The following is an 18999-nucleotide window of genomic DNA, read 5'->3' as shown; positions in this document are numbered from 1 at the left end:
GGCACCACTTCTCGCCTGTTTGGCTTGGGAACGGGTCCAGCACTGAAGAAGATCATGAATGGTGCCTTGTTCTGCCATCAGACTAACCATTTCAGCCAAACAGAAGAAACTGGGGATGAAAAGTCATCACCGAAGCTGGTGAACACGTGTCTTTAAATCGCAGATGTAAGGTGGAAGGACTGCATAGCTTATGATACAAGTGATTTGGGGCAGAAGGTGACGAATAATTGATCACACGCAGAGCCATAAACTCGTCAACTCGTCAACCAACCTCTTCAGCCGCAAGATACCACAGCCCCTATGTCCACTACCAGAAAATGGTCTAACTTGAAGTTCTGTGTGCGGGGATACCGTGGTACAACCTGTACCTAAACAGTTACCAGACTTCTCAGGGGATGACAAACCTGTTGAGACTTTCGAGGTACATGTGTTTAATGACCCTGCGACGTCAAGCTACAGCATTCACCGTGACATTTTTTCCACTTTTCATCACGTAATATTGTTCATGAATCACACAATCATGTGACGGAAGGAGCAGTGGATAAAAAGTTTCAGATTTATATTCAAATATTGGTTTTTGGTGGTTATACTGAATTTCCGCAAATTAACTACAGGGGAGATAACTCTTTGACTTCTTGTGAAACAACTGGTTTGGGCTAATTCTGAGAGGACCTGATATAGGTCATACTTTTTTCCAACAAGTATTTACATATATGAAAACGAAACTTGTTATAGCATTCATTGTCATGTTAATAAGTAGATTCAGACAATAACAATCAACATTGATATTTAAACTCACCAAAACATGTCATTTAAGAAATAAATATTGATATTAGGTTGTTATATTGGATTTATGCAAATGATTTAGTATTCTACATGCATGCTTGGGTCTGTTTACGCCAATGTAGAAGTTCAAAACACTCAGATGTGTCATCAGAGACCAACAGCGTATTGATATTCTATGTCAAGCCATCAAACTCTTGGCGGCCATCTTGGAATATTGGGCCACCAGGGGCTCTGGTGACGGAGTTTCTATCTAAAAGTGTTAACTATACTTCAGTGAGTTAGTGTGCCAAGTTATATGCATGTAAGTCCTAGCACACTGTTTTAGAGTTAACAGATTCAACAGTTTAAACACACGTTTAGGCAACTTGTCGACCATCTTGAATTGTTGTAGATTTGTCAATAGTCGAAAACGTTCAGTAGTTGTGAATATCTTTTTAGAAACATAATACGGCTATTTCGCAATACAACACATGTTTTTTCATCAAAACCTTGAACCTCATCTTACATGTGGAAGATATATTGATAATTGGTGGCCATATTTGATGATGCAAATTAGACATATTTCCCAAACTGGGATTGCCTGGGACTTTTAGCATCATGTTTTTGGGACCTTGTAGAAATACCTTGTGGTGAAATATATTCTGTTGCAATTTGTTCCAAGTTGAGTGCAAAAATGGCCTAGATTGCCTGGATTAGATTACTATCTAGCACTCCCCGGGAGCTGAGTATATAAATCGAGTGCACACTGCTCCATTTTCCTTAATAATTCTCAGTGCACTTTGAGCATGATATCCAGCAATCTGCAACAATAAACATGGCTGCTATCTTGTTAAACTTCACCCCGGAATTTTGTCTTCCATCGTCCCACTTTTCTACCATCCGAGGGCAAAACTTGCGCCGCCCCTGGATCGATGTAGTAATTCCAGTAGTATATAGATGTATAACAACTACTAACAATATGGATATTACCTAACGATTTCATGTCCGAACTGAATATTGTTTCTATGAGTAACACGGACACTTTGATGTTATTACTTTGGACTTTAATTACAATGTGTTATGGTAAACGTGTACTCATCATTTTAAGGGGTTCAATTTAAATTACTTACGAACTGTAACAATGGGCGAGGACTGTGTATTACATAGGAATTTGTTTGTGGAAGTTGCATGCATTGTGCCCACGTGCGGAATCGAACCAGGGTCTTCACCGATGACTGGCGTACGATTTAACCCCACCGCACCTCAGAGGTTTCCCCTTTTTGTGACCTGATTTGACAAGTCGAATTGAGATTTCGAGATTTTGCTTCATGTAAAAATGTCACAATCTTGTTTTCTCGACCTTTAACAGAAATTAAAATTTAAAAACAGCATGAAAAAGCGAGATCGCGAGATGCGATGACCAAATCTCGCGTTGTCGCACTTTGGGCATATTTAGGGTGTTTCCAAAGGTCATAGTTCGGAATAATGTAAGGGATATTCTCGCGTTCTCCGTATCCGTAGATACTGAGAGAAAGAGTAAGGAGATTACGTGTTACTGTAGATAATGGAAAGCAACAATACTAATGGCTCAGAGCGGTTTGACGACCTTTCACTACAGTGTCAATATTAAGAATGACCCCCAAAGCAACCCCAAACCTCAAACCCCAAACCCACAACCCTCAACCCCCAGCCCACATGCACAGAGAAATTATAACGCCCGCATGTATTGTTTAGGGTCTTGGTTCCGAAACCGTTCTATCTCTGGCAGTCATATTTCAAAGCTGATCTTTCCTCTGACGACCGCTCATAACATTTATATTTCAAGACTTGTTTTTGGAGTGTAAATTCTATATCCTATATCGGTATATACTTTATTATAATAATTCACATATGAAATGGCATATACGTTTGGCGTAGATACTTCGTAAGAGGAAGAGGAAACATATTCATTGCTAATGTCAAAATCGATTGTATTGAAGTCATTAGAGTGATCACTGGAGATGACACAGTCAACGAAGTACAATGTGATGCTATAATCAGTGTGAGATGAGTTTTTATTGTAATATCAGACTTTATTATCCCGGAAACTATCTATCAACAACACACGTCAATCAAATAGCTATAGTCACTTTTATTAGAATTTGATAATTAATGAAAACCAGGGAGCAATGTATTCTTGTCTAAATGAAAAACTCATAGTGTTTGTGTTAAAAGGTTTTGCTATCAAAACGCAGTGTGATACCTAATGTAATGACTATTTCTATTCCATTCCTCATTCAGGAAAGTGTTTAAATGATTTGTATCTAACACAATTTAGGATGAACCTTCATGAAATGTATTTGATTAAAGACAAACATGTAAATGTGTCAAGCCAGATTTCGAATGGCATAAACCTTGAGCGTCATGCCACAGATGAGATTTCTTTCAGCACATCAGGCAAATTGAATTATTTGCTATGAAAGGGTACTATTGAAAGGTATATTGTTGCAGTGTCGACCCATGGCAAACAGTTACAAAATATTCAATGCCAACCGTAAAAAGAGTATAAGGGAAAATTGACGAAATGTCCCATACAATGTTGCGTATTTCTAAATGACATTCGCGTTTCATTGAACTGTCCGAGTAATGACCATGATGACACATTGTACTAAAGCCTAGCGAAAACATTGAAAGATGCAAAGTCATTGGTCGAGCTTTTAGTTCATCTGCGTATTTAAAGAGAAATGCCGTTTGTCCTGGCTCACGACCCAAAGTATGAGGCTGTTTTTCTGTGTTACTATATACTGTGCGGGGGCCTTGTTTATCCCGAACGAAGATATTTCAAGTAAGTGTTACACCTTTATCTCGTACTTTGCATTCACTTTTGATTTGGTATAAAAATATTTCCTGCTTCTATTAATGAGGGTGTGGGGTAGTCTAGTGGATAATGTGTTCGCTCGTCATGCCAAGACCCAGATGCGATTCAACACATTGGTACAATGTGTGAAGCCCATTTTTGGTGTCCCTCGTCGTGATATTGCTGGAATATTGCTAAAAGCGGCGTAACACAATACTCACTCAATACTCACTGACTCTATTGGTGATGAATTACAATAATACAACTGATCTGGGATATCATTGTAAACTTGTGGAATGACGTGAACGTCATTGCTTCTACTTGACATTGCACCAATGGATAACAAGGAGGAGGGAGACACCACGAACTGTGTAAATAGGCTGTTTCGTGGATTATCTATCAGTTACATGTATGGACGTATGAGGAATTTACCATCAGATTCAAATGTTATTTTTCCTCAAATTTTGAAACTACTGTTGCTCTGTTTATTGATATCGTAATAAATATTAAAGCATTTATTATGACAGGGTGTCCTGGACTTAGCTGTGCCAATGGCGGGAGCCCCGACCATGATGTCTGTGGTTGCATCTGTCGTCAAGGCTATGCAGGGATATTGTGTGGTGTTGGTAAGCTTAAGTTGGCCTATCATTAAAATGAGGACTTCCTGTCAAACTATTAAAGTTATCAAACGTGTCATTGTAAGGGAATGTAAATTATTCTGCTTCAACGTATTACATGTGCATACCGCACATTGTTTATGTTTGCCTTCAACACATTTTTTAATATTTTAGAAATGAAACTAAGCCAATGGCCAGCTGGTTCCTATAGCCTACTGTCAACGGTGTTTGGATGCCCGGAACCGGAGAGCCACGGCTGGAGTCTTGGCTATATCAACCTAACGCTGTCAATGAAAACCAATTATCGACAATGGTTTCCAGAACGTTTCCGGATGTTGGGGCCTTATCACAAACAACACTTCCAGTTCAATTTCTGTTCAAGGACTGATTCAGCTGTTAACGGCTCATGGCCTGAAGGACAGTATTGTTTCTTTAAACCAAGTGGAGGGCAGTGTCCGGCTGGTAGGTATATATTAGGTTTCATGAAGACGATAGCCCTCCATGGTTATAATGTCACCTTTATAAAATATGTCATTATTATCCCCCTCCATGGGGCACATTAGAATTTCGTTTGATAATATATTAGTGAATATTAACTATAGTAAAGATTACTATCAAGCCTACAAAGAAGATAGGCACTGGGGCCGTTTTATATCATCAGAAAAATGTTCTCTTTATGTGAAACTAATACGCGCAAAAGGCCTCTTCTCTGGAAAACTTCAGTCGTGATAAGTATCTCTTAGTTAAGCTAGCTTCAGTAGTTTCTGAGAAAACCTGTCCCCCATTTCTGACACTATGCATCAGAATAAAATAACATGGATCAAGGACGGTAACTCGGTAAAGAAGTTGATTTACGGCACCAATTTCCCACCTCAAGTTTCATTCATGTAACTTGAGTAGTTTTCGAGAAAAAGCACGGAGCAAGGGCCATAACAATTATTTGAATGGTTAAGATAATTTGTCCATTTGAACATGAAGTATTATTTTTACACAATCATAGCGGCATACATGGTACTGTTGGCGTTGATATATCTACAGTGCTAAAGTTATAAATATTGTTTTCATAATTAAGCTTTTCAAAGTAGAAGCTACAGTATGGTTTTTTTAGCATGTCGATATCGTTAAAATTGAAATCCCACAATGTTGTGATTGCATATGTTATTTTTAACCATGAACGATATTTCTCTATCAGAGTTACCTCCCCAATGAAAATATGTGTACTCGTGTTGCACGTCAGTTAGTCACAGTGTCAAAAAGTGCTAATATCTCGCTACACGGGAACTGGGTCAACGTTTCCGCATAGCGATATGCTACATGCCTGTTCCCGACCCTCTCGACAGACAGACCCGCTTCTCGGAAGTGGGTCAACGATTCACCACAACGAAATGCTGTATAGGGAAATAGGTCAGATAGAACTTGACTGGTACCGTGCCCTTCGCCTCCAAGCGGCAAGCGCTCTTAGACATGTAAACCAGTCTAGGACAGGACGTGGCTCCCTGTGTTGATTGTTGCCGAATAACAGAAAGGTGTTTAGTGTAATAATTGACATTTAGGAATGTTTTAAAAAATAAATATTTTCATGTGAGACAAAGATTAAGGGTTTTTTAAAAGTTTGATTACATCTTTCTAATGACTACTCATCTTCATGGCCCATACCCCATGTAACTTTCTCAAACCCATAATAAATAAAGCACGGCGTATGGAAGAACCAAGGAACAACCCTTTAATCCAAGGTATTTTTCAAACATGACAACATCATATACATTGCCAACCCAAACGTGAAGATCCGCGGTAGAATAGGTCTTCAGCAACCCATGTTTGCTGTAAAAGGCGACTATGCTTGTCTTGTAAAAGGCGACTTACGGGATCGGGTGGTCAGGCTCGCTGACTTGGTTGAAGTTAGTCATCGATCCCAATTGCGTGGATCGATGGTCATGATATCAGTCACTGGATTGTCTGGTCCATACTCGATTATTTACAGACCGCCGTCATATAGCTGGAATATTGCTGAGTGCGGCGTACAAACAGACCAACCAAAAAAACATTGACAACCCTGGTGTTAAAAGTTAAACAATATCTATTTAAAAAAGTCTTTGACAAACGTCTGAATGGGGCAAGCTTATAATTGTGTCACAGTGTCAATCAAGTTTGACTGCTACTCCAAAGCCCTAATTTGTACACACAATATCCTGTCCACTGTTTACCGTACGATGGGTCGTATTATCCGCGTTACCAACCTCAGAGTTGTTCTACAGGTATTTCACGAGAAGTTTCCATTTTTAATGTACACACTGGAACAATGTATTTTCATTACGTTTGTCACAGATTGTCTGGTATTTACCATAAACCATATATAGATATATTGAACCTTTTACTCTGCCCAATGACGTTGTACCCTTCATCCAATAATTGTACCCAAAATATAAGCAACCATTTTCACAGGATTCCAGGAAGGGTTATTCCCCTTACCCGACTACAGAGTGTTGATGAAAACAGATGGCGTGGTTCCAGACGGGGACATCACAGGTCCGGGGATTCAGTTGACACTGTGCTGCAGGGACGACGCTGGCATCGACACAATGGCACTACCTTCAACATTTCCGTTCTACTTGATGAAGGTACTAATTGTTAATATTGATATTAACATAAAGTTACATTTCAGCAGTAAATTTGATATAAGTAAGATATTAAATAATACCACAGATAAAGCGAACATGCGAAAACCACGCATCAATGCTAACAACTTTTCCTCTTTTGTACTTGGTTCCATAAAATACCGTACAAACTCAATTGTGTCCAAATATTTGTCACTAAACGTGGTGATCATAGATATAGTTACATGTACATCTCTGTCTTCAAAGGACATGGACAATTTGTCTATAGTCTGAAAATAATAATCAACAATTTTATGTTTCATAAACTCTTTCCATGGACTTTAGTGTTCTCTTGTTCGCGAACATGTACTTGAAAAAGAGATTCCTAAAAGCATTGTGATTTATCAGCACCTTTGTAGCTGTGGTTCACTCACTGGGCTAGAGATACAACGGCTGCAATTAAGACACAATGAATATAAAAGATTTTAATTTCATTAAATTCGAGGAAGGAACATTCATATGTTACAATACCATCGGATGTAACTGGAGATTTATAAGAGTAATTATTGAGTGGTTTAGGAACTATGTCCCGTAAACGTAATGGGCGGATTAGGGGATAAAGAACACATCATCAAATGAATAGTCCATTGCAATTGTAACACTACTGACTGCAAACCAGTTATACTCAGGACGACGACTCGGAACAAAACGTTGGTAAAACAGAGATTTGGCGATCCAGCTAAACATTGAGTCCTGATAGCATATTTCTATTGGTCAAATGTAATCACTTGTAAAGATCGATACATCCAGCAGCATTTTAGGTACTGAATTATAGAATCACAAAAGGATAGCTACAACACATTCATGAATGAATATTTCACGTTTGCAACCTGTAGTATCAATGATATTCATAAAGTAATGAAGGGCCCAACCACAACATATTTTTCCTGGACTATTTGTTTGCGACAGAATGCATATTTTCACTCGATGCTCAAACCATACAATTTCTTTTCCTCTGAAAGGAGGGGGTCACGGGTGGCCTAGGCGCCGCGATTCGCTGTGCAGAGTTGCGTCCCTTGGGCACGCCATAAACCTATGATTGTGGGTTCGAATCCCGGTTCGCCCCGATTATGCTTCTAGGTTTGTCAACACCATACCCGTGCTTGTGGGTTTCACAGAAGTGGTAAACGTCTGAGACCTGCATCACTTCGGGCTTTCCTCTCACATTAAGCTGACACGCCGTGATAAAACTGGAATAATAATAACCCAACTCACTCACTCACTCACTTAGAAAGGAGGAAACAAACTATTTTTGAAACTCCTAATATTTTGCTTTGTAATACATCCAGCATATCATTTTGTAAAATCTGAGGACATTATTATTTGTTTCAACATTCCCTATGATGTTAAATGGTCGGCCCAAAGACTTCCCGTAATAGTCTGACTCCTGGCGTTCAGGATCAGGAGGTCATGTACCAATTTCATTCTCTACACAGTTTCATTCCTCTAAAAACCGAAACTCTTTACATCATCTTGTTATGTTTATATTGGAAGGTGTTTTTTCTAATCAACCAATACACCCATTTTGAGTTATTAATGTCGCATGTTACTTCAGGGCGTCATGCCTGTTGGTAAACCTCCTTCAGGACGTTAACTGACATAAAACATAAGGAAGATGACTTCCTTTATATTTACATCGAGGTCGGAGATATATAGGTTTCCACTCCTCACTCCTTGTTCAAGAAACCATCACTGATTTGCACTTGTATCTTCTACATGAACAGCCATCACCAAAGGTTGCGTGCCAGGCAGTTTCCGACATGGTGGTGACAGAGGAAGTGTTCTCCTTCGTGCAGACCTCCAACAGGAGCTTGTTGAACAGGGAGGGAAGCTTCGTGGCAGAGGAGTCGGGAAACTACTTTAAGGTCACTTTCTGCTACTATGAACCATATAGTAAGTTTCCAACGATGTTCCATAAGAGGTTGACTGCTTCACATACAGACATACAGTCACGATTCGCCCAATCATATAACATATCACCGAATGAATATATACTGATAATCAAATCAATGAGCAAGCAGAAAAAGGTAGCGAAATGTTTCGGTATTAAACATTTGCTAGATACGTTGATCTCCGAAGCAGTTATACTATTGTGTTTTACTCATAAGTGAAGAAAGGTTTTGTTAATTTTATCTACGTAAATACGTTTAGGATCTACTTGCATACGAAGAAAAAAGAGGTACATGTCAGTACTTTGAACATACTAATTTACCTTCTTTGAGAGGCATTTAGAAGTTGGAGTACTACGTAAGGATAAGATATATGGATGAAAAACTTCTTTATTACAATTAGGAGCGCCGTTTCGGTGTAGGTTCTAACACTGTTACCGTTGGTGTGTTTCCTAAATGGGCTTGCGTGTGTTCTTTCTCACTTGATTATCGATACAATTATGCTATATGCCGTGAACCAGACGTAAAAAACCTTGTGTACACTGTAACTGGAGTATATATTTAGAGGTGAGATAAAGTCAAATGAGGTTTAACGTCACGTTCACGATAATTTTACTCATACAGAGACTTGCATGCGCGCATGTCCGTGTGCCACTTTGTAATGTCATGCCACATCTAACAGTGTTACCTCACTCAGACACATTCTGACTCTGAGCCGACCATCCTTTGTTGTATCCCCTTAATGCCGAGCGTCAGTCAGGATAGCAACAATGTGCCATAATTTAACGTCTTTCGTAATGACGCGGCAAGGGAAATTTATGTGTGATGAATTAACTTAATTCATGGAATATCATTAGGAGGGTGTCAATCTTCTATTCAGAAGGTGATCCTTGCATGTATCTTTACAATATTATTTACCTTGATATGTTGGATAAGTAACATTGTCACATCCGTGACAAGAATAATGTCCGATAACATTCCCTATTTTGACTTGTACCCGTGTATTTACAGGTGAACACTTTACGTGCCTTTGCATAAGCTCGTGACCAGTGCCACCGGTGTGGCAGAATACGCTCCCCTTTTCGCGAGCGCCTGGTATCACCACTATTTTATAGTGATTTATAAACACAGGCTTCTTATGAATATGGAAAGGGTTTTCTCGCTTTTATTTCAAATTGGGTACGCAAGGTTGAGATCAAGATTAGCTTTTACCAACTATACTCATCTGAAACAGAAAGTATGCACTGGTAGAATTGGAACAAGATTGTTGTGGCGACGTTGACAAGCATTTATAGACCCTAGAGGCAGACACACAGCCCAGTGAACTGTATGGTTTGGGTGAAGTCTATGATTTCTTCACCATATATCGTGGGGTGCATGACGGCACATGGACTATTAGTGTCACACATGAATATAACTCATTTAGCTGTAACATAGTGTATATGAATTTGATTTCATTGACCTATATTCTATTTCATATATGGTGCTACATTCTTTTTTGGTTGAATGAGCTAAAGGAGTGTCATGGTATAGAGGCTTTCCATTGGATGGTATACGTTGGAGCTAAATAAAGAACCTGCACATATTATTAGCATCAGATTAAAATATAAAATGCAACAAAGAGGGTTTGGGTGATCCTGGTACAGTCAGGCTGGTTAGGCTCATGATCAGCTCAGAGCCCTTGCTCCCTCTACACGTAGCCCAGACAGCAAATGGAACTTCTCCCAGGAAAATGCTGCCTAGTCAAACCCACCAAGAACTTTTCGGAGTATGTGAAGACTCCCCAACACTGCAGGCTCTGCATTACTCAGATTGTCAGAAGGGCTGTATTCCTGGTAGCAAACCCGGGTACTCTCCCAATGTCAGTCAACAGATTGGGAGATACCAAACCTAAGGCATCGAGAACAATAGGGAGTCGGGCAACTTGGTACTTAGGTGCAAGCGGGACATTTCGAAAGCTGGGTCTACATATTTGCCATGTTGCCATTTGTCCTGAATCTTGTCCATCACATTAGTGTCAAAAGGGAGAGAAAATTCAATGATATAAATTATTTCATTTGATTTATCAAAAAGGACAAGATCAGATTTGTTGGCCTGGATAGATCTGAGGCTGTGTACGGGCCTATTCCAAAGAACTTTGTATTTATCATTTTCCATGACGCCCTCTACATATTCTGGGTCGTACCATGGCTGTGCAAAATCACACAGTGACTTTCGAGTGGAAAGTGACTGTTCCTGAGCAGCAAACAGAAAGCCTTCTGTTTCATTTTTCATGCCAGCCGACTTCATCCAAGTGAAGGACTATGCATGGTTGCTGATCTTCTCAACACACTGCACATATACTCTATGCAGTCGTCGTTCAGATGGCCTCTCCTTGAAAACCTGAGTCTTGGCCGGTTTGATATGACACCTCGCTTGGTTGACACTCATTTCGGTACCGTCTAGCAGTACAGAACCATCAACAAAATCAACATTGACATTGAGATTATGTCCCACATCATTGGCTCGTTTAAAAAAACTGTGGAATGTCTTGTTTTCATCATGAGTCTCGACATGCTTCACACAGAGGATCATCAGACAAATAAATGTGCGCAAAAGTGCACAATACAATTCTATCTCGAAGAGACTTCATGCTAATCAAACCACGTCCTCCCATTATAATTGGTTATCATTATTATTGGTGTTAATATTACTATTATGTATAATATCATGACCAATGAACTTCTAGAAAATGCAAGAAGTCAACGCCAGAGAATAGCCACTCTCGAGTATCCGACGTAACAGATTCAAGTGAGCGTAAAAGCTAATTATATGAATGGATCATTGAAAATAAGTGATGATACCAGGCGTTAACGAAAAGGGAAGGGAAGGTTAACCTATCAATATAATAAGCCAATGATGCGATCATTCACACTTGATGGATTATGTTGTGATATTTTCAGAACGCCGTGAGTGTATGTACAAAGAGGACAATGGCGTGTCCTACAACGGTCGGGTCAACATAACCGCCGCAGGTCGACCTTGTCAGACATGGGACAAACGTTCTTACCCAATGGAAGGAAGGAAAAGAGCAAATAATTTCTGTCGGCAAGCATCTGATGTGAAGTCCAGGCCATACTGTATTGTCAGTGGCAGTCTGGATCATTGTGACATTCCAGTTTGTGGTAAGATGTAAATACTTTCATCCGTTCCTTGTTCTTCAAATTCCTGACCTATTAAATACAGAGAAAAAAAATCAATCCTGTTCGATTTTTCGACACATTTTGGAAGTGGATTGTCGCGGTCAACTGTTTGTAGTTTGTGATTGTGAACTTAATGATAATAAAATGGGTGTGTCTCACCTGTGTTTGACATGTTACATGTAAATCAAACGAATTTTGCAATTTACAGATTCCTCTTACGACCTACCAAACGTCATTGACAAGAAGATTTATCGTTCTCCTCCGACCCTTCCACAAAATCCAGTTGCAAACATAGTTCATCGTTGGACAGGTAAAAGAAAACCACTCGTCGAATATGTTCTTCTTACGTTCTCTAATTTGTGCGTATATCAAATGTAAGGTTAGTAGAATTTCGACTGGCTAGTGCATTCCTTGACGGGTTTCTGTACACATATGTAATAATATTTTTTATAGGATCCTTTGTTGTTGCACGACCTACTGTAGAACCCTGGGTACAAGTTGACTTCAATGAAGATTACGAGATAAACTCGATCACGGTCAAAAGGAGTCGCGGTAAGAAGTTGTTGTACTCACATGGAAAAGTACCTGAATACAACCAGTACCCCAAAACATCAAAATCATCAACATTAACATCATCGTCATCATCGTCATCCTCTTTATCATCAATATTATCCTTACCTGAGTATGAATACATCGATGATATATCAATCTTGTCTATGTTATTTGTTGTGTGTCATTTTTATCATAAATTGCTCCACAAGTGGGCAAGTCATATAACCCTTATGTCCAACTATTACACAGGTAAATATTTAATATATCCGAATTACTCGTACATAAAAGTTTAGGACCTACTGATTACATAGGGATGTTGAGAAATATGACAATTTTATGTTTTTACATTTTAAGCCGATCAGTATGTAGTACTGAGAGTATTTCTATCCTAACTTCCAAACTGGACATAAAAAGGACAGATTATGTCATTATGTTTTCTATACCATCCAGTGTGATCAATAACTGACAATCAAATGCCACTTTGATATGTTCCTTCTACCTGCAGCCTGGGAACCATATCTCGCCCCTCGGCTCGTAACTTATGTCAGCAGACATCAGTGGGACTTTCTCACCTTTGGAGCCTACAATTGTGAGGGACCAGTTGACCTCGGAAGGCATTCTGTATTCCGCTTTCAGTGTCGCCGGCCATTGATTGGTTCCTTTGTCACAGTGCAAAACTTCGTGCGCTATAATCCTGACTACATCCAGAATATGTTCTTACAGTTTGAAACCTCAGAAATTGTAATCAGAGGCAAAGGTACGTTTATCTGTCAGTGATCAATGTGGTTTCTGTCCGGTTATGAAGCTGCCAACTGTATTTGCGTAAATATGAGCTCTACCACAGCCGTTGATGCATTTTAGTTTACTCAGCCCCAGGCTTATGACAGTTATACGACTAAAACTAACAAAATACAGGCGGTATGATCGTGTCATTGAAGGTCAAGGTCACTCAATATGAACAAGGCAGATGGAGTACACGATAATTTTGGTATTTGTCATGGGAATTTGACGAGTCTATCATTGTCAAAATATGGACAGTTTGTTTTATTCACGATGCTACAAAAGATTTTACACTGTTTCTCAATTGCCATTTGGCAAGGTCAAGTCACACGTCAAGGTAATTTTCAAGTTGAAAGACGTAGAAAGAGAACAATTCAGAGTATATACATATATGATTTTCAGCAGACCAAGAAATGTTTATAGCCAGGGTGGCTAAAGGCATATGGCTAAGTTATGGATGAGGTGAATATAGACAGATATTGGTCATGTCAGCTGTGACTGGTTTAGGTAACGTCAAACGTGGTCATGATACATGGTTGTATTATTTTGGGACATTCAGGAAAAGATTGGAATGGAGCTTCTACTGTTTCTGCATCTATATTGATTTCCTTTGGGTTTAGTGTTCGTAAAGATTTTTTTATTCGTTTTGGCCCGCAAATGTCTCCCAAGAATAATTTCAACTATGATAAAGATAATCATTCTTCACGAAATCATTGTTCAAAGCAACCGGCTGTGGAAAATCCCTTGGTGTGAGGACTGGTGATGTTAAAGATTTCCAGTTCAGTTCTTCCACTGGTGCTAACGGCTACTATGGATATCATGCAAGACTAAACAGAGCCACAGGATGGTGTGCTCAGTCGGGAGATACAGATCCTTACATACAGGTACATCCTGGAAATCACATCGCAACTACGCTTCAATGATACAACTGCACAATCCAACTAACTTAATGACAACTTCTTTAGAAGCGATAGGACCTATCAAGCCCCCGTAATGCAATTGATGTAAATATGACTGAATCTAAGTCATTTGACTTTTGCTGTTACAATTGTCTAATCATACAAGGATATTAATAGCATAGTTATCAAACACTTAGTTATTTAAGAAAAGGAAAACCGACCTGGATCAAGCACAAGGCCTCTTCGAAATGAGTGAGTGAGTTTTGTTTTACGCCGCTTTTAGCAATATTCTAGCAATATCACCAGAAAATGGTTTCACACATTGTACCCATGTCGGGAATCCAATCCGGGTCTTCGGTGTGACAAACGAATACCTTAACCGCTAGACTACCCCACCGCCCTTATTCAAAATGAGCGAGAGCGTTAAACGGAAACAAGGTTGGTAAAAGTATTTTGAAATATATTCAGGGAAATTGTCCATAAGGTATCTCGTGTTCTAAAGAGGTTTTAAGCGAACAGAAAAGAACGACCTTATTGTAATTTTATATTAGAATTGACATCGGATTGTAAAGGTTCATGACATTTGAAACAATTGGTTTTAGGTGGATCTCCTGACACCGATGATTCTGGAACAGGTTGTCATACAAGGATGGTCTGATGGGAGAAATGAGTTTCTCATAAATGCTTTTACGCTGTGGACTGGCATGAAAGATCACAACCTCAAAGCCCATTTAAATAGTATTGGCGACATCAAGGTAGTACATATCGAAATATTAACTATACTGTGTGACTGGATGTAGGCATCAGAGCCAATCAATTTTGAGACTGTAAGCTTATCTGCAGTGACTAAAGAAAACAAATAAATACTCAAGATTGTCAATGACAACTGTTATGGCCAATATTACGTTATCCATTGAAATCCAATGGGATATAATAAGCGTGCTTATAGCTGATGTTTAAGTATCACTTAGATAGCGACATTGCACTTCAGATTGGATGATTATTACTGAAGTATGCGTGTCGTCTCCTTTATCAAGAGTCACATTATTAGATCGGAAGACAGATATCTTTCTTAATAACACTACTGAAGAAATGCCACTTTAAGTTTTAAATCCTACGTCCCTGGGTACATATGATTAATATATGCGAAAAAGTAAATGACATGTTGTCCTATGTGAATTGTATGTGTAATTCTTGAATAATTAATTAATTAACCTTGACTAAGATAGATCTGAGTGATGTTAAGTATTTATACCCGTGTAGATTCCAGGTCAGAATAAGACTCCCAAATAAGACTAAGCGTGTTGTGGGAGCGAACTAAAAGAAGTATGTACAAGATATATATATATGTGGTTTCGTGTTTGCAAAATCTTAAAAATATAAACAAAAGTAACAAACAATACTGAGGGTCACAAACATCATGTATTATATATTTAGATATGTTTATATCCAAAATCAACTTTACCCAAAATTATTCTTGCGCAATACGACGAAAGAATACACGCTGGTCAAGTAACCAAAATTGCTCTCTGCAAAACGAGTTAACTGAGATGTTAACAGTTTATAACAAAACATTTTCAGAAGAATAACAAACGGCATGGCGCGATATTCGCTCCATAAATGTGCTTGTATCATTATATTTCCATGTCAATGTGGAACTACCGTAAAAAGGAAGGCAACACTTATTTTGCGGGCTAGACACTTACTATAAAGGGAGACAATTTGAGGGGACGTCACTCTTGTATGACAAGAGTTCCGTCAAAGCGTTGTTTTTACTGCAATGAAATATCAAGTGTTATGTTCACTGCAATGAAAATATCACTTTTCTCAATTTTTTTAATGAAGTATATAATAAAATGTTGCATTTAAGGTTTTTCATCTTAACCCGACTTATCCGTCATACGTATCTCAGAAGTTCCAACTTTCCAAACAACTCACAAAGATTGTTCGACTCCATCTGTTTCGGGACAAGCCACCTGCTTGTGTTAAATTTGACCTAATTGGCTGTCCAAAAAGAGGTAAGCCTAGTTCTTCTCCAAACAAAAAAGTTTTATATTGTGTTTATTACATAAATAGTTAAATCAATAAATCCTTGGTAACCACTTCATGTTAAATGACAGTAAAACGGTATAGTATATTGACATTAAGTCTGTTTCTTAATATCAAGATGACGAATGAAGTTCCAACAGCAGATACAATGATCATGTTAGTCTGGAAAAAACACCTTATGGGCAGTTACTCCCAGGAACGGTCATGACTCGTTTATCCACTAAAGATGTTAACCCGTTCGATGTCAGTGGAAATTATGGATTAACGCGGTTTCCCTGCATATTATTTCGAACAATTATCACTGTCAGTAAAACTAGTATACGGCATTAATGGCATTAGTTGCAACATGTATTTGTACGCAGTGAACTTGGATGTGAAATGCCGGGAGCAGAATATCAAGCTTGGCCTACAAAGGATGCCCACGCACAGAATTTATCCGTCGGTTGAAAATATCAACCCGTATATCATAAAGAACAGGACAATGGAGACGTGTCGCCGTTATTACTCATCAAACAGAAATTATTATGTGGCTTACCAGTTTCACAAAGAGCAGTGCATCATGTTGATTGGAACCAGGTACAGCCGCCATTATCGAAACCGTTGGGAAATAGGATATGGACCAGAAACTGAATATGGACAAGATGTGTGCATGAGAGGTACATCATTACGTGAATACAACACATTTGTTTATAACTTAAATAGTGTAGGTATTGTCTTTTCAGTGAAGTACGCTACAATATCCCTTTAAGAATAAAAAACTTCTCGATCATCGACCGAAACGAATTCCATCAGGCAAAATAGTGGGGGAAATTATATGAATTGAGCACTAAAAATCAGTGATGACACCAGGCGTTCGCGAAAAGGGTAAACATGTCCTACCCTGACGGTAACACCCGCGACTCACACAATTTGCATAAAGAAGTAAGCGTATGTTACCTGACGCCGCACAGCAGCACTCCTGATACGCGATGGCATCCAGCAAATAAACCAGACAATCAAGTGGTCCAGATATGATAGACTATTTACTGATATTGTTGAAACCAAAAATTGCTGCTATCTCACCAGAATAATCGACTTCACAGTTGGGTCAAAGGTGATACTCCACACATTCGGTGGAATGGCTTCCCTTTTACTTTTGGTTAACAAACGTTCAGAAAACTTACGCATGAAAATGTGTCGTGTGATGACTGGCTTTGTCGCGTTAATTCGGTTGGCAGATGCACGTCCCCTAAACGTGCCATAAACCTGCCATAGTTGGTTCGAATCCACAACTCGGCTGTTTATGTCCCTTGGCGTAACAGAACCATGAGTTTGTGTGTTTTGTCGACCTGGTAAACGTCGACCTGTCGAGTATCGTTGAGGTAAAAGACCTGCATCACGTCGGGCTCTCCCTCATTAAACTGACACAAGATACAACTGAAAGACTGTTCAAAGTAGCGTTAAACTCTCTCTTACTCTCACTTGAATATACAGGTATGGTGTTTGAGTGCTATTTTGAGTGCAGTTTGAGTGTGATTCAAGGGGAATAAACTAGGTGTCTATTCAAGATATGTTTCTGTTCACTATGAAGAGTTGATATACTACAGAAATAGAGCAACATCTTAGTTGATACTATCTATGTTCAACATCACCAGTGCAAACAGATGTTTAGCAACATAAAGCCGTATTTTTCTGAGACTGTATTATACAAAATATTCAATCATCATTTACATTTAAATGGTATATGATTTATTCATTGTGGAAGTGAAGGGTCTAGATGCAAATTCAATAAACACATTTAGCAGTGAATTATTCATCCTACTGAATTAAACTCCGAAAACATCTTCAAAAACATGACCAATCATCACTTGAATCTTTGTCGAGGTATTCAAATCATATTTGAATGCATAAAACTATTTTCATGGTGCTATGTTGAATGATAAATGTTTAAAATGACGTCTGAAGTCTGAAGTCTGAATCTTGTATAATCCTTTTTCTTAATTTAGGAACAAGGCAAACGTTATTAAGCTAATGACGTATGACATGCTCTTTCTTACTTCAGATACCTCTATAGATGTATATAAATGTGGTGGCATCATGAAGCACACTGGCGAGATAATCTCCCCTTCGTACCCATTCTACTATGGAGAGAACATTAACTGTACATGGATTGTGAGACTTGAGGAAGGAACCTTTGTCAGACTTGACCTTGTAGATGTAGATCTGGCTTCAAAGGAAGAACACTATGTGAGACTGTGATAATCTGTTTTTAAGTATACATGAAGGGAAAGTCTAGGATGTGTGGCATCCTTTAAAGAAATAGTAGCTATGCAACTGGCAATTAATCTTTCAGCATCTGAGTTTATTGTTTATTGTACTTTAAAATCAATAGCATCTTCAAATATCTCACATATTTATTGCTTCAATAAATATCCGAATTTGTCGCATCATTGTAATGATTAATTGTGTTTACTTATACAGGAAACATCCGCTTATTTTGACTGCGAGGACACGCTGACAATTTACGATCGGCACAGAAGTGGCAACCATATCATTGCTTTCATGAAAGGTCATTTATTTGAAACCCTCGAGGAACCACGCTATCTGTCCTCTTCGAACGAGGTCGAGATCAACTTGATAGCTTGTCCCCGAATAAAAGAAACACATGCTCGAGGTTTTACCATCAAAGTGGATGCAACAGGTAAAGTTTTCTAAATGTTGAGAGAGGCCAACCCAGATGTCTATGTAGAGAAGCTGTAAACCCGTCACATAATATGTATGTATATGTTTAGTTTTT

The 18999-nt window shown here is 38.8% G+C and overlaps 1 protein-coding gene across 1 annotated transcript in view; it reads left to right on the top strand.

Annotated features, from left to right (window-relative positions):
• Window positions 1-4394: 4394 nt before the first annotated feature.
• Window positions 4395-18999, top strand: part of LOC124137050 — a 31031-nt gene continuing 16426 nt past the window's right edge. The window contains exons 1-13 of the mRNA XM_046503162.2: window positions 4395-4680; window positions 6661-6836; window positions 8597-8765; window positions 11704-11925; window positions 12152-12253; window positions 12397-12495; window positions 13001-13252; window positions 13999-14159; window positions 14777-14929; window positions 16045-16192; window positions 16586-16879; window positions 18265-18449; window positions 18684-18903. Coding sequence (XP_046359118.2) covers window positions 4395-4680; window positions 6661-6836; window positions 8597-8765; window positions 11704-11925; window positions 12152-12253; window positions 12397-12495; window positions 13001-13252; window positions 13999-14159; window positions 14777-14929; window positions 16045-16192; window positions 16586-16879; window positions 18265-18449; window positions 18684-18903 — 2467 coding nt within the window. The remainder of the gene's footprint in view (window positions 4681-6660; window positions 6837-8596; window positions 8766-11703; window positions 11926-12151; window positions 12254-12396; window positions 12496-13000; window positions 13253-13998; window positions 14160-14776; window positions 14930-16044; window positions 16193-16585; window positions 16880-18264; window positions 18450-18683; window positions 18904-18999) is intronic.

Source organism: Haliotis rufescens, unplaced genomic scaffold (genome assembly GCF_023055435.1).
Source record: "Haliotis rufescens isolate VD_foot unplaced genomic scaffold, xgHalRufe1.0.p SCAF_3, whole genome shotgun sequence".
NCBI classification, from domain to species: domain Eukaryota; kingdom Metazoa; phylum Mollusca; class Gastropoda; order Lepetellida; family Haliotidae; genus Haliotis; species Haliotis rufescens.
This window is presented reverse-complemented; position numbering and strand designations above follow the sequence as displayed.